The sequence below is a fragment of the Natator depressus genome, chromosome 3 (genome assembly GCF_965152275.1).
Source record: "Natator depressus isolate rNatDep1 chromosome 3, rNatDep2.hap1, whole genome shotgun sequence".
Lineage (NCBI taxonomy): Eukaryota > Metazoa > Chordata > Testudines > Cheloniidae > Natator > Natator depressus.
The window spans coordinates 855,345-878,392 of record NC_134236.1 but is presented as its reverse complement, the minus strand read 5'-3'; the positions used below and the strand labels follow the sequence as shown (position 1 = coordinate 878,392).

At 61.8% G+C, this 23,048-nt stretch overlaps 1 protein-coding gene across 1 annotated transcript; it reads right to left on the bottom strand.

The window, feature by feature from the left end:
* Nucleotides 1–151: 151 nt before the first annotated feature.
* Nucleotides 152–22,728, bottom strand: EIF2B4 (eukaryotic translation initiation factor 2B subunit delta). Its single transcript, XM_074946731.1, has 13 exons — nucleotides 22,672–22,728; nucleotides 21,984–22,027; nucleotides 21,186–21,318; nucleotides 19,932–20,141; nucleotides 19,285–19,367; nucleotides 17,989–18,080; nucleotides 16,508–16,622; nucleotides 14,961–15,037; nucleotides 14,503–14,605; nucleotides 2,184–2,311; nucleotides 989–1,166; nucleotides 705–885; nucleotides 152–386 (listed from the first exon to the last, which is right to left on the bottom strand). The coding sequence occupies exons 1-13, from the start codon at nucleotides 22,694–22,696 to the stop codon at nucleotides 187–189; spliced, it is 1,569 nt and encodes a 522-aa protein (XP_074802832.1). The 5' UTR covers nucleotides 22,697–22,728; the 3' UTR covers nucleotides 152–186.
* Nucleotides 22,729–23,048: the final 320 nt, after the last annotated feature.

The window sequence follows — 23,048 nt, the reverse complement described above, 5'->3', positions numbered from 1 at the left end:
AAGCCGGGGGGGGGGTGGGGGGCTGGGTACTCTGAGAGGTACCCGTGGGGCGGGGCTGGTTCCCCTGAGGACCGGTGGGGGCCCATGCAGTGCAGCTCTGGCCCTGTCCCCCAATCACGCAGTCCCAGCAGGCAGCCGTGAGATCAGCAGGGTTTATTGAGGGTCCGTGCAGCCCCCATTCCCCCACTACTGCTCCACGTTCTTGACACGCAGCACGACGGGCACCGAGGTGCATGGGATCATGCCCAAGTCCGTGATCACCAGGTCCACCAGCTCCGGGGGGGTCACGTCATAGACCAGATTGAGAAGGCGCAGGGATGAGTTCTCCTTCCAGCTACGCAGCTGGGCTCCTCCCTTCCCAGGCATGATCAGGTCATCGGGGTCATCTATAGAGACATGCTACAGGGTCAGGCACTAGGGTGCACCCGCACCCCCTCCCTGGGAGGAGCTGCCTGGCACGGGGACAGCTCCCCATGACTTCCCTGACTGGCCGGAGGAACTGCCTAGCACTCGGACAGCCCCCCAGCCAAAGGAGCTGGCTGGCACCAGCACAGCCCCTCTCTGCCCCCCATGACTTCCCCAACTGGCCAGAGGAGGGTGCAGTGCTGGGATGTGCCATACACTGGTCAGTCTGGCTGCACGGTGGCCAGCAGCTGCTCTGAGGGGAGCGGAGCCCACGGCACGGGAGGATGCAGGGCACGTACCCAGCTCGTTGGAGACAAAGGAGTCCGTCTGCACCCGCTCACAGAACTTGTAGGTCTCGCAGCACACCAGCACAGGCACGTTGTAGGCCTTGGACACCAGCGCGATCTGGGATGTCCCCACCCGGGACATGACGGAGCCGTTGGCCAGCAGTGCGTGAGCCCCCAGCAGCACCTTGGAGACCTGCGGGGGGGAGCACGTCAATTAGCACCAATCTACGGCTGTAGCAGGCCCTGCCTCCATCACCCTAGCAATGCCCTTCCCCTCAGCACAGCTGCCTGCTCACCTCGGGCAGCACGTAGGAGATGGCGGTGATCATGACGTAGGTGCAGCGGATGCCCTTGCGCACCAGCCTGCGTAGTGTGTCTCGGCCCTCCAGCCGCGGCCGGCTGTCCACCACAATCACCCGGAAGGCACAACCGTTGGCATAGGCGTCACACAGTGTGCGGTTCACTAAGGAGGAGCTGACAGGACACCACAAGTGAATTCATGGAGCTTAAGGCAGGAAGGGACCATCTAGTCTAATTGGCATATCGCAGGTCAGAGAAATTCATCGTTACCCCGACACTGAGCCCAATAACGTGCGTTAGGCTAACGCACACTCAGAATGGCAGCCAGTCTGGATCTGAAGCCATCGACAGAGGGAGACTCCACCCCTGCCCTTGGCAGTTTGTCCCAAGAATTCATAACCCTCCTGGTGAGAATTTTGTGCCTTCTTTCTAGTTTGGATTTGTTGGGCTCCAGCTTCCAGCCATGGGTTCTTGTTCTGCCTTTCTGCACTAGATTGAAGAGCCCTCACTGTTCTCCCCCCGTGAAGGTGTTGTAATGACACTGTAACGAAGTCACCTCTCACTTTTCTTACTGAACTAAACAGATCAAACTCTTTAAAGCTCATTCTGCTTCATTCCAAATACTGAACAGAAATATTTATTGAACAGTTCTGCCTTTTCCACATCATTAACAATATTACCAAAATCTCCATCTAGTAATGGGCCTGCACCGTTGCTTGGATTTCTTCTGTTCCTGATATATTTGAACTCCTTATTATCCTTACCCCTGACAGCCACTGATTTTTCCCTGAGGTCTTTAGCCTCCCTTATCAATTTTCTACACTTCTTAGCTTCTAGTTTATATCAATTACTATTTATTTCCCATTTGTTATATGTTGCTTTTTTATTTCTTACTGCAACCTTCACGTCCTCACTGATTCAGGATGGGCTTTTAGGCACAGTTGTCCTCTTCTGTGATTGTGGAATCATGGATTTTTAGCTATCTAAAGAATTTATCTTAAAGAACACCTGATTTCCATTCACATTTTTCTGTATACATTTTCCTTCCAGTCAACTTTGCTCATGGGAAATTAGCCTTTGGAAGTATCTGTATTTTTGGTTGGGACTGTCCAGTTTGCCCACAGTGAACATAAGGAAGGCTCCTCCACCCTGGGCCAGATCATCTGCACAGGGAAGCCCCCTCCTCCATACCATCCATATACCAGGATGACATCACGGTCACTGATCTTCTCGAAGGCATATTTGGAGATAGCTTCGGCTGCCAGATGGATCTTCTCCCTCACGTATCCTTCGATGCTGCCCTGCAGTTTCCCCTTCGCCTGGGGAGAGGCAGTGACAGTCACACTGGGGCCTGAGAGCCCTGACATCTTTCCCTCCGGCTCACACCACAGCTGGCCATGCTCCACATTCCTACCAGGAGGGAGCACTCCCATCCCACCTACCCAGGGCGCCCTGACTGGGCCTAGCAGCCGCAGGCCCACAGCACATGGTTTGGGAGAGCCCCTCCGCACTGGAGGAGGAAGGGAAGGGAACGGGTCTGTGCTGTACAATTCAGCCAGGGCAGCTCCCATTCCCCCATCCCATCATCATGAGCAGGAGCCAGGATGCACTGCATGGCACAGGCCTTACCCTGAGTCCAAAGGACCCATCACCCCACAGGGCTGGAGAGGAAACCCCGGCAGGGAATAGGCTGGCTCAGAGCCACTGCCATTCCTGTAGCACCTTCCCGCTATGAGGCCTCCAAAGCACTCTCCCACCACCCCACCCATATGGAAGTGCAGTCCCCTCTGGGACGGAACTGGGCACCTGTAACAGCCACACAGAAATGCTGCAAAATAGATGAGAACAGCAGGTGAAGGAGGATCCTCTATGAAACAACTGCAGGGGGTTAGCTCAGCTAAACATAAATTATCTGGGCTTGAATTTGGCCAGGCCACAGGAGCTAACACTCCAACTCTGACAGACAGCAATTGGCAAAGATCTTTAATATGGGCGGTCAGGCCTTTGCCATCTGAGTGGGACAGAGCCCTCCACAACCGCATTGAGGCCAGCGCTGACTGCAGGGGGGAATGTTCCCTGGCGAGTCCCCTGCCCAGCTCCCTGCAGCACAGCGCCCGTAGCTCTGCACTGGGGCCAGACCTGACTGCAGGGGGGAATGTTCCCTGCCGAGTCCCCTGCCCGGCTCCCTGCAGCACAGCTCCCGTAGCTCTGCACTGGGGCCAGACCTGACTGCAGGGGGGAATGTTCCCTGCCGAGTCCCCTGCCCGGCTCCCTGCAGCACAGCTCCCGTAGCTCTGCATCGGGGCCAGACCTGACTGCAGGGGGGAATGTTCCCTGGTGAGTCCCCTGCCTGGCTCCCTGCAGCACAGCTCCCGTAGCTCTGCATTGGGGCCAGTGCTGACTGCAGGGGGGAATGTTCCCTGGCGAGTCCCCTGCCTGGCTCCCTGCAGCACAGCTCCCGTAGCTCTGCATTGGGGCCAGACCTGACTGCAGGGGGGAATGTTTCCTGCCGAGTCCCCTGCAGCATAGCACCCGTAGCTCTGCATCGGGGCCAAACCTGACGGTAGGGGGGAATGTTCCCTGGCGAGTCCCCTGCCTGGCTCCCTGCAGCACAGCTCCCGTAGCTCTGCACTGGGGCCAGACCTGACTGCAGGGGGGAATGTTCCCTGCCGAGTCCCCTGCCCAGCTCCCTGCAGCATAGCACCCGTAGCTCTGCATCGGGGCCAAACCTGACGGTAGGGGGGAATGTTCCCTCGCGAGTCCCCTGCCTGGCTCCCTGCAGCACAGCACCCGTAGCTCTGCATTGAGGCCAGCGCTGACTGCGGGGGGAATGTTCCCTGCCGAGTCCCCTGCCTGGCTCCCTGCAGCACAGCTCCCGTAGCTCTGCATTGAGACCAGCGCTGACTGCGGGGGGAATGTTCCCTGCCGAGTCCCCTGCCTGGCTCCCTGCAGCACAGCTCCCGTAGCTCTGCATTGGGGCCAGCGCTGACTGCAGGGGGGAATGTTCCCTGCCGAGTTCCCTGCCCGGCTCCCTGCAGCACAGCTCCCGTAGCTCTGCATCGGGGCAGACCTGACTGCAGGGGGGAACGTTCCCTGCCGAGTCCCCTGCCCGGCTCCCTGCAGCACAGCTCCCGTAGCTCTGCATTGGGGCCAGACCTGACTGCAGGGGGGAATGTTCCCTGCCGAATCCCCTGCCTGGCTCCCTGCAGCACAGCGCCCGTAGCTCTGCATCGTGGCCAGACCTGACTGCAGGGGGGAATGTTCCCTGGTGAGTCCCCTGCCTGGCTCCCTGCAGCACAGCTCCCGTAGCTCTGCATCGTGGCCAGACCTGACTGCAGGGGGGAATGTTCCCTGGCGAGTCCCCTGCCTGGCTCCCTGCAGCACAGCTCCCGTAGCTCTGCACTGGGGCCAGCGCTGACTGCAGGGGGGAATGTTCCCTGCTGAATCCCCTGCCTAGCTCCCTGCAGCACAGCGCCCGTAGCTCTGCATTAGGGCCAGACCTGACTGAAGGGAGGAATGTTCCCTGGTGAGTCCCCAGCCCGGCTCCCTGCAGCAGGAGAAAGAGGAAGTTGTTGACTCAAATGCAGAGCTGTGTGAAATGGGGGACAGGGTGCGGAGGAGGCGGGAGCCAAGGCAGGAGGGGGGACACGCCAGGTTGAGGGGTGGATATAGGCAGAGGGAGACAGAGGCAGGATACTCTTGAACTTGAGTCCCCCGTCTCTGTATTCATCTGTGATCAGCCAGCAGCAGGAAATCCACCGGCAATGGGAGTCTCATCCCCTGTAGTGCTGGGGCAGAGAGCACCTCGCGAGCGGTTATACCCCTGCTGGAGCGGTGGTTCTGCGAGATGCTGGGTGTAGGCAGTGCTGGTCCCTCTGGACGTGGCCAGGCGCCTCGTGCACATGGGATGTAACGTTTTAATAGCCATGTGTCTCAGGGCTACACATGCACCCCAGCCCCCTTCCTGCTCCCGTGCCATGGGAGGGGGGCGGGGCGGCTGTGACGGTCCCTCGCGGCTCGAAGCCCCTGGTAGCTAAGGGCTCTGAAAGCAGGGACAGAGGGTGGGTCATGGGATCCACACGGACTGCACCATCGCGAAGCACCACAGCTCCGGCCCAGTAAGTAACCGGTCTCTCCGAGTACAGGCCAGCATGGAGCCCGCTGCTGGTGACTGTCAAGCAGTGCCCCTCAAGGCGGGGGAATGAAGGGCTCCAGCTGGCCAGGACTAGAGGACCTGGCTCAGACCGGGCATAGGGTTTGGCAAGGTCCGCGGGTCACTTGCAGGTCCCTGATCCTGGCGCGTGTCTGAAGCAGACGGAAGAGCTGCCTGGGCTCTGAAGGAGAGCGCCAGCGTGTTCGGCGGGGAGGCGCACCAGCCAGCTGGTAACGCAGCCAGGGACAGCCTGTGATCCACTTCGATAGTCTCCGTGAAGAGATGGCTTGGTCCAGTGCTCTGGCAATAAATGGATGGGGGGGTCGGAATGGTTTGGTCAATACAACAAAGCAAAGCCCTGGATGCATCACGCGTGTGGTTTCTTTTCTCCCAGCACCGAGTGCGGCAGGGGGAGGAAGTCTGGCAGTGGACTGGCCCATTCAGATGGAAATCTGAGACCAACTCAGCAGTGAACATCAGCTAAGGTCTCAGCACCACCTTGTCCCACAGGGAGGCTCGACAATATGTCCCTGAAGTCAAAGCCACTAGCAAGACCAACTTCAGAGTGAGGTGGTGCAGGGAACATCCTTAGAGCGGCTCGAACGGAGGCACCACGACTCTCAGGAGGACTGAATGGAGGTCCCAGACAGAGGCAGGTTCTCTGATCAACGCAGGAGTCCCTTGGAAATCTCGATACTGGGGAGAGGGGTGTGTGAAAAGACCAGGCACAACCGCACAGGTGGGCAAGCTGAAATGCTGCAAGGGGTGCGTTAACAGAGCAAAGTGAAGGCCAGCCTGCTTCCAGTGTAACAGGGAGTCCAGGATCTTTGGTACTGAAACTTGGGCTCAGAACAAATTGGGCTGGGCTGCCATATTGAGACCACCTTCCACCTAGATGAGTCCGTTGGTCTGGCAGATATTTTCCTGCATTCGATCAGGATTTCCTAGGCCCAGAGGGAGCAGTGCCTACCCGCAGCACTGAGTCAGCCCACAGCCATGCCATCAGGTGCAGCGAACACGGGTCTGGATGCAGCAGCTGGCCACGGTGCTGCGAGATCAGGTCCAGGAGCTGGACTGGTGGCTTGACGGACATTTGTCACAGGGCTGTGAGCCACAGCTGTCTTGCCCAACAGGGCAATGAGACGGACTGTGGGAGATCACCGTGGGAATCAGGGAGCAGGTGGAATGGGGTGCAGCAGGCTCCGTTCCACTGCAGGAGGACGAGCTCTGGGGACAATCCTGGGCTCAGTCCTTCTTGGGAGCCAAAGTTCTGAGCGTCAGCATCGTCCGTGGTGGCGAAGGGGCTGCTCACAGACTGCTCATGAAACCCTCTGGGTTCTTGCTGGCTGCCATGGAGGATGGTAGGGCCAGCGGCGTCACCTTGTTTGGATGGTGTCGAGTCCAGACCCTGACGGCCTCCAGACGTGTGAGGAGCAGGCCTCCCCTTTTCGATGCTGGGTGTGTCATGCAGGAAGCTCTGCAGGGCTGAATTCCAGTGGACAGGGAGGAATGTCACACCGGCCTGAGCTCCAAGACATTCCCTCCACGCCAGCCGGGGACCAAGTCCCGTGAATCTGTAAGTGACCCAAGTGAGCCCCCAGCCTGAGACATTCGTGATCAGTGTCTTCATCGGTGAGGGGATGGAAAGGGCAACGCTTTCCAAGTGTGTGTGGGGCCCAAGCACCGGCAGCTCTGCCGCGACATGCTGGGGCAGACACGTCCCTGCCTATCTGAAGGCTCAGTGGAGACGAGACTGACCTGAGCCAGACTCAGAGGGACCGCAGCTGGCGTCTGGCATGAAACTTCCTGAGCATGCGTGCTAACATGCGAGCTAGCGCTGCCAGCCATGGCTGTCCTGGCCCCAGCCATGAAGAGTGAGTCCCTGCAGTGCTGGAGCCCACCCTTGGTCATGCATGCCTTTTCTGGCTGGCGTCTACAAGGCTCCTGTGAACGCTGTGCCCAGGAGGGTGAGGCATTACTGTTAGGATCAAGGCCTCTTTGTTAGCCTGAGAGAGAATTTGGGGTTTGATCTTTGATATTCTTACTAACGTGTGAACAAAGACGCTGTGTGTTGCATCTGCCCACTATCGATGGGGTTTATCGCACAATGTGAAAAGACAAGGAAGAGAGTTAAAGTGTTGCTGGGTATGGTGGGAGTTTAATGTAGGAGCATACACTTGAAGGCTGCCCGACTCCTCTCCCAAACCAAGGTTAAGCAACTGGTCAGGAGGGGCAAGGGGAATTGTGTGTGTGCAGGGGGCATAAGAAACACTAAAAGCCAAAGAAACAGTGACCCTGCCCGAAACACAACTTCACTCCCTACCCTTCCCAAGAGGTGGTACTGAAGCCCCCAGACTCAAGGCCCCCCAAGACAGAATATGATCATAAGTTGTAAGGGGTGGGACTAGGGCCGGGCACTACAGGTCAGTTTGGGCCTGCTAAGAAGAAGGAGGGAAGGGAAGAAGGCTCTCCCAGTGTGCAGAGCTCTGGATATGCTTGCTTGATCAACCCCAATTAACATGGCATTGCCTGCACTTCGGACTTCTGGTCTTCTGCCTTCTGTCTGCGGGACAAGGGGCGGGGGTGGGGGAGCAGAGGGGAAGCCCCTAACAGTTATTAATAATAGTTCACCAGTGGGGGGGACAGGGACAGAGCACGTTCCAAGCCTACTGCTGCCGCCTGCTGCGACTTGCCTCCGAGCAGCAAGTCTGTAAGTGCCCTGACTTCGCAGGGGAGCCGCGACCAGCGTGAGGCATTTCCTGGAGACTCTCAGGGCCGCAGGGAGCCTGAATGGTAACGCTCTGATCCCCCACGAACGTCCGGGTCTTCCTGTGGGCCGGCTGGGTGGCCGTGTCCTGAAGCCAGGAGCCATGCACCAGCCCTGGGCTGCAGAGGTGGAACCATGGAGGGAAGTGTTGCTGTCCTGAAGCAGTTCAGTCTCCTCTGGCCATGCATGAAACAAAAGCCCCCTTTTGTCTTCCAGAGACTACGTTCAGCATCCGTTGTCTGAGGTGAGATCGTCCCACGCTCAACGGAACGGGCAAGGCAGCCCCCAAAGACTGGCTCCTGATGGGACCTGCACTGGAGCCAAACACTCCCATCAAGTCTGCAGTGGGGAAGGGTGGGTGACAGAGGATATCACAATAGTTTTTACACGGGTACCGTGGCTGCCTGCCCTGGGAGAAGAGGGGAGCCTGCTGCCTCTGTTGGGGTTTTCTGTAGGGCAGAGGTGGGCAAACTACGGCCCGCAGGACCGTCCTGCCCGGCCCCTGAGCTCCTGGCCCGGGAGGCTAGCCCCCGGCCCCTCCCCCACTGTCCTCCCTCCCCCGCAGCTATGCTGCCGCACGGGCAGTGCTCTGGCTGGCAGGGCTGTGCGCTCATGTGGGGCGGCGCGTCTGCAGACATGCTGCTCTGAGTGGCCTGGTAAGGGGGTCGGGGCAGGGGGGTTGGATATGGGGCAGGGGGTCCCGGGGGGCAGTCAGGGGACAGGTAGCAGGGGGTAGTTGGATAGGGCAGAGGTTCGGGGGGGCAGGGGAGGGGGAACGGGGGGATTGGATGGGGGTGGGGTCCCGGGGGCCCTGTCAGTGGGCGGGGGTGTGGATGGGGTCGGGGCAATCAGGTGACAGGGGAAGTTGGATAGGGGGTGAGGTCCCAGGGGTAGTTAGGGGTGGGGGGGTCCCGGGAGGGGGCAGTCAGGGGACAAGGAGCGGGGCGGGGTTTGGATGGGTGGGGGGTTCTGAGGGGGAGAGTCATGGGGCGGGAAGTGGGAGGTTGGGGCGGGGGCCAGGCTGTTTGGGGGGCACAGCCTTCCCTACCCAGCCCTCCATACAGTTTCACACCCCGATGGGCCCTCAGGCCAAAAGGTTTGCCCACCCTGCTGTAAGGGGTTGGTGTGTAGATTCTCAGGGTGGCTCTGAAGTCATCGAAGTGAGCACTGGGTCGCTTCCTTTGTTGAAGAGCTCTATCCTCCCGAATGGGAGCCTCACATGGTGTCACGGATCCACTGGATTGTCTGTGCTATGCTGTGGCCTTTCCTGAGAGCACCCCGTCAACGTGCCAGACCACAAAGGGCCACCCTTTTCCACAAGGGTTGGCCGTGCACCCTCAACGCCTCCAACACTGAGCCTCCATGCTCCAGCACTCCTGCTTCTCACCATGAGCTCTACCCAGCCAGGCCAACTCAAGCAGAGCCCTGTTCAGAAACTTCCAGCCCCTCAGGGATCTTTGGGCACTACCTGCAGCAGCTCCAGGCAGCCTTTTCCAAAGAGAGCTGGGTTCCCAGTCACCTGGACACAGCCTCAGGAGTGCTTCGGTTAGCAGAGAGAAACACAGGCTAAGACAGGGTTCAGACTGGCCAAGTGCCTCTTTTTCTGTGAGCTGAGCTCTTACCACAGCGGCCTCGCCTTCGCAGAGCCTGCTGAGTTCACCCCTGCCTCCTGCGAGAGCCACCTGCTGTTAAGTGTCCTTTGTTCAGAGGCTGGGACTCCCGCTGTCTTTCAAAATCACCCCTTGATACGGTCAGTTTCAGCCAGTCCTTAATGACCCATTCGCCTCCCCCTAGCCAATTCCACAGACACCTCCAGTCTCCTGCTCTGCTCCCGGCCCGCATTTGAACCCTTCCCTAGTCACTGGCAGGCAGTTCCCAGGCAGTAAGTCACTGCTATGCCCATCTTCAATAACTTCCCAGACGCATCACACACGGCATGCTGCATCTCTCCTGGCATTCCTGAGGCTGACAGGAGGCCCAGCTCCTGGTCAGAGCCAAGGCCTGCCACCTTGTGGCCATGTCAGAGCCTGAACAGCGGCTCTGGCCACCTCTCATGACTCCTTTAAGTCCTCCTGGCACCCTGTGGCACTTCCAGCAGGACGGGGTCACCCTCTCCAGCCCCAGGAAATTAGATCTGGTGAACACCCCCAGCAGTCTGCCGCCCAGCGCTGCAGTGAAGCAGTCGAGGAGACCTCGCGCCTGCACACATCCAGTTTTGGGGGGTCCTTGTCCATTTTGTCTATTTTGATTTTCCCACACTGCTGTAGTTACCCCACAATCCTGGGTTTGGGTGGGAGTCAAAGGGCTCAGTTTTTCAGAGGTCTCTGATCTGACTTCACCTGTTCAGAGGTAGGATGGATAGTGACTGGGGTTTGCCAACCCCCCGACTGGCTCCAGTGTGCTTTCTGTCACAGGTGGAACAGTTCTGACCAGGGCTGACGCAGAGAGGGAGTCAACGTTTGTGAGATTCCTCTCGTATGGCCATCATTTGGATATCCAGGGTCTCCGCCATTGAGCCAGGACATGCTGGAACGCTTCCGTCATCAACTGCTAGGCAAGGGCTGGTCTGACCGCCTCCTCCAGCAAAGACTGGGGCTCCCGGGGTTTCTCCAGTGCTCTCCATCCTGGAGTGCTGACGTCGGGCTCTGGAGACGGTGGTCTGGGCAGTGAAGCCACCGGGAAGAGCTCGATCTCCTCCTCCTAGACATCCCGGAGGGGATCTGCTGGGGAACATGTGGGATGATGAGCCGCACAGAGCCAGTCTAGCATGGTATACAGGTCAGCTCAAAGCCACTCTGGCCTCCTACGAGAGGGGTCCCCGGTATCACCTCTAGGCCTCTGTCAGACAGACGCGGGGAGGCGTCTCTGCTTGGTGCTGGGAAGAAGGCACAGTTTGGTGAGGGTGACGAGGCATATTCCTCGGCCAGTGCCACGGGGAGGTCTCTGCTCCAGCTCTGCGCCAGTGGTGGCCCAGCAGGGATCCCAATGGTTCAGTGAGGGCGTCCCCTGGGCACTCTGTCAGTGCCCCGTGACTTAGCCCTGCTCTCTTGGCAGAGCACGACGGCAGCCTGCCCTCTTCTCCCAATGGGGCGACGTCTCTATGCTTGGAGTCGTGTCTGTCTCTGCTTGGCCCCACACTCGTGCCTGCTGCAGCGATGACAGTGTCTCTGCTGGCACAGGCTCCGTCGGTACCAGTGCCAAAGCAGTAGCCAGCCTTGGTGCTGAGATAGCCGCGGGGGTGCTGACAGTACTGGGGCAAACAGTGTTGATGTCACCCGTGCCGATTTTGCTAAAGTTGTCTTCCTGCCTTCCTGACGCTGCGAGAGCCTGGCATGGGTCTGCTCGCAGGGCACTCGCTGAAGATTAGCCTGTGGGCTCCTTGGAGGGAGGTGGACGTCTCCTCCAGGTCTGAGTGACACGCATTGACTGCTCGAGCAGGTGCATTTCAGCCACGCCTCCCTCGACTTGCAAGTCCTTATCCCCTGTGCACCTAATGGGGAAGTGGCTCTGCCCCAGGCAGAAAAGGCATCGGCCATGTCTGTTGGCAGGGGACCGAGCCCCTAGCAGGAGGGGCTTGGCTTACACCCTGCAGGTTTAGAGTCTAACACATGGTCAGTGCAATGCGCTGCCTCCCGCTGCACAGGGGATGGACAGCGGAAACGTCCACAGGAGAGAGCGGAGCGACACGAAGAGCAGGTGAAGCAGCAGTTTGTCACCGAACTGGGTGTAGAAGAGGAGTCTGAAGGAAGGAGAAAGTCAGCAGGCGAGCGCTCGCCAGGCTCCTTATCTCTGCCACGGGTGGTCTGTAACTTCTGCCTGCTTCGAAACGTACAGTGGAAAGTAGGTCAAGTCATTTTCCATAAAGAATGTTACCAACAGGTGCAAGAGAACCAGAGAGAGACGGAAGTAGCCTGCACCAAGAAGGCCATGCTGATCCAATCCAAGGAGTGTTGACCTTCTAATGGTTAGAAACAGAGATCAGGCCTAATTGGTGGACAAAATAACGAGGGGATGAGCTCTTCCCCCACTGCTCCCCTTGTGGGTCCTTCAAGAGACTTTGGGAGGGGGGGAGAAGACAGACAGAAGGATGGGGAGGAAGAACAGATGGTGACTACTCAACTGAGCTTCACCATCATGGCTGCTACCTCCACCATTTCCAGGGACCCTGGGCCTTGGTCATCCTGCCCTTAGAGGCGTCCTGACCAGAACAGGCCAGACAGAGATCCAGACAACATCGCCACCTCCACCGGCCATAGCCGAATCCCAGATACCACCTGGGATGAAGCAGGATTGGACTTTAACAGCAGCAGCAGCAGCAGCTCCAGCTCATCGCAACGCACTTCTTTTCTGCCCATAACGACATCCGATAGCGTCGAGAGAGGGTCAAACAGCTGGGTGATTTTCCTTCTAAAACCCTCTCCGGCTACAGGGCAAGGGAACAAGGGATGCTGTTGGAAGGAAAGCCTGACTGAATGCTTTATATTTCAAACGCTTTAACTGTTTGTCCTTCTTTTCTGTAGCTGTAATAGCAGGTGAACAGGCTGTTTAATGGGGTGTTTGCCCTGGTTCTGGGCAGGCTGAGGTCTCTGGATACCAACCCCTGTCCTGCCCCCGGTTCAAAACTGTTTAATGTTGGACGGTGGCTGGGTTCTGTTACCACCTTTGGCCCATTTGCTCCATCTAAATTAATACAACAGTGGTGCGAGGGAACCGAGGGAGGGCTGCTGACTCGGCAACCAAGCAAATGCCACTTTGATGTCAATATGTGCCACATGAAGGCCCAGCCCCATGGCCCCAGCTCTCCAGGCGTCCCGACTAGACCTTGGGGTCTCTCACCACATGGAACATGTTAACACTGAGCAGCACTGGGTACAAGACAGCCCTTGTCAAAGAACTCTCACGCTACAAGATCACAATCCCTGGCACCACAAAGTGATTATCACTGTGGAAGAGGCAACCTTCCTCCACTCCAGTGCTCCACACCCAGTTCCAGACGTGTCACTTGTTATCAGACACCGCGAGCGCAGTCCTTACCCTCCCAGAACCTCACTTCTCCAGCCCTACACAAACCCCAAAGGTTTTAAACTACAACAATTCAGCCCTCAGGAGTCTGAGCAGTTGTGGCCACAGGCAGAGAACTGGAGAGACCAAGGTGCCCCCAGGGCTGTGGCCCCTGCAGTGGCAGAGAACTGATCAGGTCAGACATGCCCAGATGATCCCAGCAGGCGATCCAAGCCCCACACTGCAGAGGGAGATGAAAAATCCCCAAGGCCCCTGCCAACCTGACCTGGGGAAAATTCCTTCCCGACCTCGAATCTATCCATCAGTTTGACCCTGAGCCTGTGAGCAAGACCAGCAGCTGGGCACGTAGAAAGGATTCTCTGCACCACCCCAGAGCAATGGGCCACCCCGCGTAGTGTTCCATTTCCAGCAGTGGCCAGTCTCTGATGCTTCAGAGGAAGGCGAAAAAAACAGAATCCATCCTGCCACTTGTGCATTGAGGGGAAAATTCCTTCCTGACCCCCTGCAGGTCAGTGGCCAATGACACAAAGCATGAGATCTGAATATAGTCACTGCCACAATGCAGAGCTGCAGGTGTTACGAGCACACGGAAATCACTGCAGGCAGTCCTGTTCTGCTGCCTTCTCTGAGGATGCATCTACACGGCACCGCTCCTGGGGCAGCACGTAGGTTAAGGTAGGTACACGCTGGCTGTGTCCACACTGTGATGTGTAACTGCACGTATCGGTAAAAGGCCCTGGCAGGTGGGAGGCAGCAGGGAGCTGCGGGAAATGTTCCCCACTGTAGGGAAAGATTCCTGCAACAGAGCTGCCGGAGCCTTCCCCCACTGCTTCCCAGCTGCCGGAGCCTTCCCGCACTGCCAGAGCCTTTCCCCACAGCTTCCCTGCCGCCGGAGCCTTTCCCCATTGCTTCCCCAGCCGCCAGCGCCTTTCCCCATTGCTTCCCCACTGCCAGAGCCTTCCCCAGCTGCCAGAGCCTTCCCCAGCTGCCTCCCATCCACTGCCAGAGCCTCTCCCTGCAGCAGGGTAGGAGTCCAGCGGTGGGACACTACAATGCTAAGAACATCAGCGTGGATGGGGTGCTGCGTGGGCGAGCCCAGCCGTGTAGGGTACGTGCCCCGGTGCGTACCCCCAGAGGTCAGGAGGGTCTGCACTCACCTGAGCAGAGCTCCCTGGCCACAGTCCTAGTTATACCAGTGCTGGGGGCTGGCTGTGGATGTATTCTACATGCAGTGTGCAGTGCAGATGTACCCTGAAGTTCCTCTGGTCCTGATGACCCTACATAACTCAGTGTCACCGGCACATTCTGTCCCTTCACTGCTCACCCAATTCCCATCATCAATAAATACATTAACGAGATCTAGTTCAGCACCTCAAGGCCTCCGTTTGCCTTCAGCCGTGATGGAAGGTGACCATTTACTCTACGCTGTGTCCTGTCTCCTGACCAGTTTCTGATCCCTGGCAGTATCTGCCTCAGCCCACAGCGACTTAGTGTCTTTACAGCCTCTTGAACAGGCCCCTCCTGTAGCCCTGGTGAACCCACAGACCCCTCTGTGGCTTCCTGCTCACCTCCTCCTCTCTCAGGGTGCTGGACAGGCCTGAGATCTCTTTCTTGAGGTACTTAATGGCATTGCCCATGCTGGCGGAGAGGGGCCGGCACTGGTTCAGGAAACTGCAGAGAGGAGACAAACGCTGAGGGGCACGGACTGGAGCCAGATCTGGGGGCAGAGAGCACTCAGTGCTGGGGGGGGCAGGCAGCACCCCCAGGGCGGGGGAGTGCCTGGGCTCATTAATGGGGATTAGCAGCTTTTCAGCATCTGCAGAGAAGCCCCTGCCCAGTAATACCCAGCCTGGGCCTGGCGGGGAGCAGGAACGGCAGGCTGGGGGAGAATGGCAGCGCCAGTGGAGATGACCAGCCCGGACTGGGGGGGGCCAGGGGAGAACCACAGGCACAGTACCCATATGAACTGCAGCCCCAAGAACCCCTCCCTTGGAAGATCCTGCCGTCCCATCTCTCTCGGCCTCACCTGATGTAGGGCTTCAGCCTGGCCACCAGGTCTCTTGAGAGCTCCTCGCTGGGTGGTGTTGAGTAATCCCGGATCACCTGGAACGAGCAGGGCAAGAGACCATGACACCCAAGCACCGGGACAGGGTATCCCGGCTTGGCAGAGGAGTGGAGGGGGCAGGCAGCCGGGGCTCATCTAGGGAGAGCAGCAGGTACCCAGGCGTGTTAACTGGGAACATCTCCCAGGAGCAGGCATGGGCGGAGGGGACATGGAGAGAGACTGGGCTGGTGTGGGGCGGAGGTGGCCTACCCGAGCCCATGCTAGCACAGAGTGCTGTCATGGGGCGAGGGGCAGGGCGAGCTGGGAGGGGGCAGCTGGGACAGGTTCTGAGGAGGCGGAGAAGAAGGGAGGTGCTGAGCTAGTGGTGAACTGGGCTGGGCTGGGCGGCGAGGTGATCAGATAAAGGAAGATGAGAAGAAGGAGCTGGGAAGTGCAACGGAGGGACAGAGGGAAGGTTTTAGGGCCCGAGGAGCAGAAGAAAGCAGAGCTGGGTATGTGAACAGGCCCTACCAGAGACGGGAGGGCATGGGAATAAAAACTACAGACGTGCTGGAGAAAGTATCAGGGAAAGATACTTGGTGAAAAGGGAACTGATCACAAAGCAGATCCTGAAACCAGCAAACGAGAAGCCTGCCCACCCCAGGCCTGCAGCGTATGGACTGAGCGTGACAGGTACTGAAGGAAATGCGCCCAATGGGCAGGTGAGGGCCCACTAGGTGCAGGAAGCCCGCTTGTGGATACACGCCGTGGGAAGAGATACAGCCGCAGGACAGCGACTCTAAGGAGAACGGCAAGCTGAAGAGAGGCAAAGAGCAGGACAGCCAGCGTGGAGCTGGACTTCCAGCCCAGGGGAGGAAAAGTTCATTCTCCGGAGTGACCCGGACTGTCGCTGATCCAGCTCCGTGTTCTTGGACAGCGTGAGGAAGAGCCGCGTGTGCGAGGCCAGTGAGTGGGGACCCAAAAGCTTATCGTCACAAGCAGTGAGTACTCGCTAACGGTCTAGATATTTCTGCGCCTGGTACAGTGGTGGGGTTTTCCCTTATAAACTTTTAAAAATGTAAACGATCCATTTTGTCTTGGTTTGCCTCTGCTCAGTCAGCACAGCCTGCCTCGCCGGTCACTGCAGAGGGGCATTGGCAGAGCGGGAGAGCAAGGCTTCCAGACAGCGGGGGGTGGGGCAGTGGAGGGTTGGGGGGCTTGGAGCTGGAGCACCGGCAGAGCTGGGGGGCGGGGCAGGGGGCACCCGCAGTGCTGTGGGGGGAGGGGGGCAATTAGTCAGGCTCCGTGGCGGGCAGGTGCCAGCAGCCCCACCCATTCTGCCCCCAGGCTGGGCTGCGGCACCACGCAGGGCCTGGCCTCACCAGCCCAGGGAGCCGGCAGACGACAGACTGGCACAGCCCGAGGGAGCGAGGGGCCCGGGTCCAGGCCCCGAGCCAGGGCAGGACGCTGCCTCTCAGCCTGCGCCCCTGGGGGGAGCCGGCACTGGCGCTGCGGGGGGTCAGCGGTACCTGTTTGAAGACTTGCAGCAGGGCGAGGCAGCGTGCATTGGAGCCGTTCAGCAGCCCCTGGGAGTACTGCAGGCCGAGCCGCACCACGGCGGGATGGATCACCGTGGAGGGGATGCTGGGGACACAGGGCACAGATGAGAGGCCTTGGAGCTGGGAGGCTCCACCAGTGAGGAAGGGGAAGGACCCTACGGCCCCCAGTGCTGGGTCACCTCCCCAGAGCTTCCATGGTGAGCCCCCAAGCGATCAACCTGCCAGTGAGAGGCACATGTGCCCTTCATGAACCAGGCCACCCCACACACACACCCAGGGTATCCCCATCAGCTCCCCACAGGGCATCCCCGTCACCCCGTAACCCCTGCGGACACCCAGGGCATCCCCATCAGCCCCCCCCGCACCGAGGGCATCCCTGTCACCCCGTAACCCTGTGGACACCCAGGGCATCCCCATCATCTCCCCAGGGCATCCCCATCACCTCCACACCCACCCAGGGCATCCCTGACACCTTAACCCCCCACACCCACCTAGGGCATCCCCATCACCTCCCCCCAAGGCATCCCCATCACCACCACACTCACCCAGCACATCCCCGTCACCCTGTAACCTCTGCGCACAACCAGGGCATTCCAGACACCCCCCTGCACACACCCAGGGCATCCCCATCAGCCCTGCACACACCCCCAGGGCATCGCCATCACCCCATAGCCCCCACGCACACCTAGCGCATCCCCATCACCTCCCCCCAGCACATCCCCGTCACCCCTACACCGCATCCCTGTCACCCCCTAACCTCCGCGCACACCCAGGGCATCCCCATCAGCCCTGCACACACACCCAGGGCATCCCCGTCACCCCATAACCCCCATGCACACCCAGGACATCCCTATCACCCCGTAACCCACCCAGGGCATCCCCATCACCCCTCCTCCCCACAACACACCTCCAGCATATCCCCGTCACCCTGCCACGCACACACCTGGGGCATCACCCTTTGCCCCACACTTGTCCCAGGCCAGGATTCCCTATTTGTCACATATTCCCCTAACCATCCAGGTTACCGCGTCCCCCAAACACCCCTACACACAGTAATAGGGTGCCCCCCTCACCCCATACCTCTCCAACACACACTGGGTGCCCCCTTCATTCCATACCCCCCCCCCCACACACACACACAGCCAGTACGTCCCCCGCCCCATACCCTCCCCACATGCGGCAAATGGGATGTCCCGGCCAACCCACCCCAACTGGCCAGGGCTCACCCTTCACCCTGTAGCCCCACCGGGGCAGCAAGACCTGCCCCTGGGGTGGGCACACAGAGCTGGGCAGCCCACAGCAACAGGGCGTCGCCCCAGCTGGGGCTCACCAGCTTCCCCTCATCCAGGAAGGACACACGGAGGCCAGGCTGCGTGGGCACAGCCCAGCCCAAGAGCACAGGCTGCAGCAGACATCTTCACCAGCCTCAGGGCCGGGCGGGGAGCACAAACCTCATCTGCTGGGTCAGCGGCCTCTTCCGGCTGTACTGGTGCAAGTGGGAGAAGAGATTGACTTTGGAGCCATAGTCTGGCCTCAGAGGAACCTGGCATGGAAATTTCAGAGCACGCTGCTTCAGTGCAGGTCGGCAAAGGCCCTCTGCCAGACACAGCCTGCCCATGGCACACTCCCACCCCGGCTCACCCCTGCTGGGCACTGCCCCCCTGCCCCTGCCCAGCAGGCACAGCCTGCCCATGGCACACCCCCCACCCTGCCCTCTCCCCTGCCAGGCGCCGCCCATCTGCCCCTCCCCCCTTCCCCTCCCCAGCGGCACAGCCTGCCCATGGCACACCCCCCACCCTGCCCTCTCCCCTGCCAGGCACTGCCCACCTGCCCCTGCCCCCTCCCCCATGGGCACAGCCTGCCCATGGCACACACCTCCACCCCTGCCCCCAACCCCGCTGGGTGCCGCCCACCTGCCCCTGCCCCCCCCAGACACCACCCACCTGCCCCCTTCCCAGTGGGCACAGCCTGCCCATGGCACATCCCCCACCCCTGACCTCACCCCTGCCAGACACCGCCCACCTTCCTCCTCCCCAGTGGGCACAGCTTGCCCATGGCACACTCCCCACTCCTAACCCGCCGGGCACAGCCCCGACACCCCCTCGCTTGGCATAGCCAACCTGCCCATCAGGAGGTGAGCCAGCGATTAGGGCCTAAGTGTCTGTAAAGGATCCACATACACATTGATATCACATGCTGCTTAGGAACCTACATGAACAAGCACCTGGCCAATGTAAGCTACACAACAGGGTGCCTGGGATTACCCTTTGGGGAGCAGTACCAAACACAGCCATCTGGCTTACTTGGAACCGTCCCTGATATCTAGGCACAGAACAGGGACAGGGCGACGACAGGTCACGGCAGCCCCGCCGAACAGAGCCAGCGAGGCAGGGCCCCAAAGCCCCTGACCAGCATGGAGACAGGCTGGTTATCGTTAATAAGCAGATGAGTGAGTTCCCTCACTTGGCGTGAAGAGAGACCCTTAGTTTGGGTCACAGCCGAACGCAGCCAGGGAGGGGGCGGGCAGAGCCCCTGGGTATAACAGAATGCGCTGAGATGGAAGGATCTGCATCCACACACCTTGTCTGTACCCACAGCCACCCCACCCGCCTGCCCCATGCCCCTATCTCCTGCCCCTGACCCCCGCTGGGCACAGCCTTCTAGCCCACTACGCCCGCCCACCCCAGGCGTCCCCCTTCACGGAGATGAGACCACACGGCATGTGGCAGTGCCCGGGCACCCTGTACCTGCTGCCGTTCCAGCTTCTTCGCCAGTCTCCTCTGTGCTGCTGGGTCGTCCACCTGCACGTGCTCCGGTACCCGCTTCACCACTGGCAGGAGCAAGGAGAACAGGCTGAGCTGGGGGCTAGGGCATGACCCTAACACGGAGCCACCCAGGCACCGGGGGAGGGGCACAACCACACTCCACGGGGACCAAGGCATCCTGGAGGGGCAGGGGGCAACAAAGAGCATGGGGACCCGGGAAGGGGGTGGGGGACGAGGGCAAAAGCACAATCACAGCGACCTGGGCACAGGGGAGATACGGCAGCACCATCCAGGGGGCGCTGAGCTAGACCCCCCCCTCCACGCCAGCTCATCCAGGGGATGCTGTGTCAGACCCCCTGCCAGCTCACCCAGCCTCACCCAGGGGACACCGCTCTGGGCCCCCTGCCAGCTCATCCAGGAGGCGCTGAGCCAGAACCCCCACCAGCTCACCCAGCCCTACCCTGGGGGTACTGCCCCGGGCCACCCACCGGCTTACCCAGCCCCACCCAGGGGTCGCTGCCCTGAACCCCCATCGGTTCACCCAGCCCACCCAAGAGGCGCTGCTTTGGACCCCGAGCCCTGCACCGCACCCCTTTGAGCCCACAATGCTGAGGAGGGGAATGCCTTACTGGACTGGGGCTCGCTGGGTGGCAGCCTGGGCTTGGCCGGCGCAGCTGCCGGGGTCGACTCCACTTTCTTGGTTTGTTTCAGGGCGCGGTCAGCCTCCTGCTTGGCCCGGCGCTCTGCTCGCAGCTCCGCCTTGCTCTTCCCTACCGCCGGCTTCTCGCTGCCAGCCAGGCCTTCGCTGGGCACTGGGGCCAGCATGGGGGGCGCAGCCCCTACAAGAGGAGAGACCGGTCAGCTTGCAGGAGCCTCCTGCACCCCCAGGATCCAGAGAGCACACGGCCCATGGCGGGAGGGAGAGGGGGGCGCAGTGGTCAGAGCACGCGACGAGGATGCAGGAGACCAGGGGTCATGTCCCTGCTCCACCACAGACTGGCCAGGCACTGGGTCCCCAGTTCCCACCAGTAGCATGGGGACAGTAGCCGGGCTGTGCCATGGCTGGTCGGGTGTGCCCCAGTCAGAGGTGGAACCCAGACGGACAGACAGAGAGCTCATAACCCAGGGGCCACGTGCAAATGAGCAAAGGCTTGGGACAAAGTGGGAATTTTTTGTAATATTTTATGAGCCCTGTTTGTGCCTCAGTTTCTCCCTGTGCTGCATCGTTACTGAGTGGGTGGAAAAGGGCTGTGTGCTCTCAGGGCAGGGGGAGAGCTGCCCAGGCCCCCTACCAGCGGCAACAGTGGCAGCTCCAAGGGGGAGAAGATCACGTCCCACCTCTCCACAGGGCAGCTGAACACCACTCCCCAGCGGAGAGCAACACGCGGGCGGGGGGATAAGCGTTGGCTGCTGGAAGCACTGGCGGGGGCTCGGACCAAGGAGTGAGCCGGAGCCAGACAGAGCTTGAACCCCGGGGTCGCTGCGGCTGGCTGGGCGCTGGCTGCCCAGAACGGACTCTGCTGGAACCACTTCTCTGTGTGCCAGGCCACGGATACACCCGCCTGTCTGCCCGCGCTGGCTGGGTGTCCCTGCAGACGCTGGCGGGGGGGGGTGCTGCTCCCCCAGATGGGGCACATCTCCCCCAGGGTCTGTCCCAGACTCGCTGCCCAGGGCTCCCGGGGTGGGGCAGGGGGCTGCAGGCCCAGGGGCCCAGTCTCAGGAGGCGGCGAGGCCGCGTGGCTCACCCTGGGGGAAGAGTGAGACCCCGGGGGTCTGGGTCACTGCAGGCCCCTCCCAGAGACTGTTCCCAGGCTGGGGGCTTAGCACCGGCCCTGGGGGTCGGTGACAGGGGCGCACTGAGAAGGGGCAGCCCCCCGCTGTACCTGGCGGCTGGCCCTGCGGGTGCCCAGGGAGGGAGGGCTCAGCTGGCTGCCCCTTCTCGTCTCTCCGCTTCTTCTTCTGCTGCTTCTTCTCCTTCCGCAGCTGCAGCTTCTCCTCCTTGGAGAGCTCCTGGGCCTGGGGGGGCCACGAGTCAGCCCGGCCCCCTGTGGGCAACCTGCCCCTCCCCCGGCTCTGGGGGCAGCCCAACCCTGCCCCCCGCCGGCCGCCCAGCCCCCTCCTGCAGCCAGACCAACCCCCACCCCGGGGACAGCCCCCTGCCGGCCCCCCAGTCCCCTCCTGCAGCCAGACCAACCCCCACCCCGGGGGGCAGCTCCCCACCCAGCCCCCCAGCTCCCTCCTGCAGCCGGACCAACCCCCACCCCGGGGACAGCCCCCTGCCGGCCCCCCAATACCCTCCTGCAGCCAGACCAACCCCCACCCCGGGGGGCAGCCCCCCGCCGGCCCCCCAGCCCCCTCCTGCAGCCGAACCAACCCCCACCCCGGGAGCAGCCCCCAGCCCGGCCCCCCAGCCTCCTCCTGCAGCTGGACCGACCCCCACCCCGGGAGCAGCCCCCCGCCGGCCCCCCAGCCCCCTCCTGCAGCCAGACCAACCCCCACCCCGGGGACAGCCCCCTGCCGGCCCCCCAGTCCCCTCCTGCAGCCAGACCAACCCCCACCCCGGGGGGCAGCTCCCCACCCAGCCCCCCAGCTCCCTCCTGCAGCCGGACCAACCCCCACCCCGGGGGCAGCCCCCAGCCCCCCACTGCCGCCGGACCGACCCCCACCCTGGGGCCCCTCACCTGTCCGTCTGCGGGCGTCTCGCGGCTCGGCAGGGGGCCGGCCCCTGAAACAGAAGAGCGGGGCGTGAGGGGGCTCGGGGGGCGATTCGGGGGGGCTCGGGGGGTGATCCCAGGGAGGGCTCGGGGGGGCTCGGGAGGGCGATCCCGGGGGGGCTCACGGGGCGGCTGGGGGGGCGATCCCGGGGGGGCTCGGGGGGGCTCGCGGGGCGATTGGGGGGGCCGATCCCGAGGGGGGGCGGTTGGGGGAGGCGATCCCGGGGGGGGGCTCGCGGGGCAGTTGGGGGGGGATCCTGGGGGGGTCTCGCGGGGCGGTTGGGGGGGCGATCCCGGGAGCGGCTCGTGGGGCGGTTGGGGGGGCCGATCCCGGGGGGGGGCGGTTGGGTGAGGTGATCCCGGGGGGGGCTCCCGGGGCGGTTGGGGGGGATCCCGGGGGCGGTTGGGGGGGCGATCTAGGGGGGGTCTCGTGGGGCGGTTGGGGGGGGCGATCCCGGGGCCGGCGGTTGGGGGGGCCGATCCCGGGGGGGGTCTCGCGGGGCGGTTGGGGGGGGCGATCCCGGGGGCGGCTCGCGGGGCGGCGGGGGGGGGCGATCCCAGGGGCGGCGGTTGGGGGGGCCGATCCCGGGGGTTGGGGGCGGCGGGGGGGGCGATCCCGGGGCGGGGGGGGACCCGGCCCGCCGCTCGCTCTCACCGCTCCGCCCGCCCCGCTCCGCCATCGCTGCAGCCTGCGCGGGGCCCGGCCGCTCACAGCGCCGCCCCCGGCCGGAGGGGGACCCGCGCCGCGGGAGGGGTGACCCCCGCCGGGCTCTGCGGGTAAATCCCCCCCCGGCCGGCCGGGCGCTGGGGGGTAAATCGCCCCCCCGCTGGGCTCTGGGGGGAAATCCCCCCCCCGGCCGGCTGGGCTCTGGGGGGTAAATCCCCTGCTGGCTGGCTGGCTGGCTGGGTGGGGGAGGCCCCCCCGGCTGGGTGGGGGAGGGGTGAACGCCCCCCCCCCCCCGCTGGGCTCCCCACCCTCTGCCAGGAGCTCATCGCGAAAGCTTCGGCCACATCTGCCCCGCTAAAGGCCTG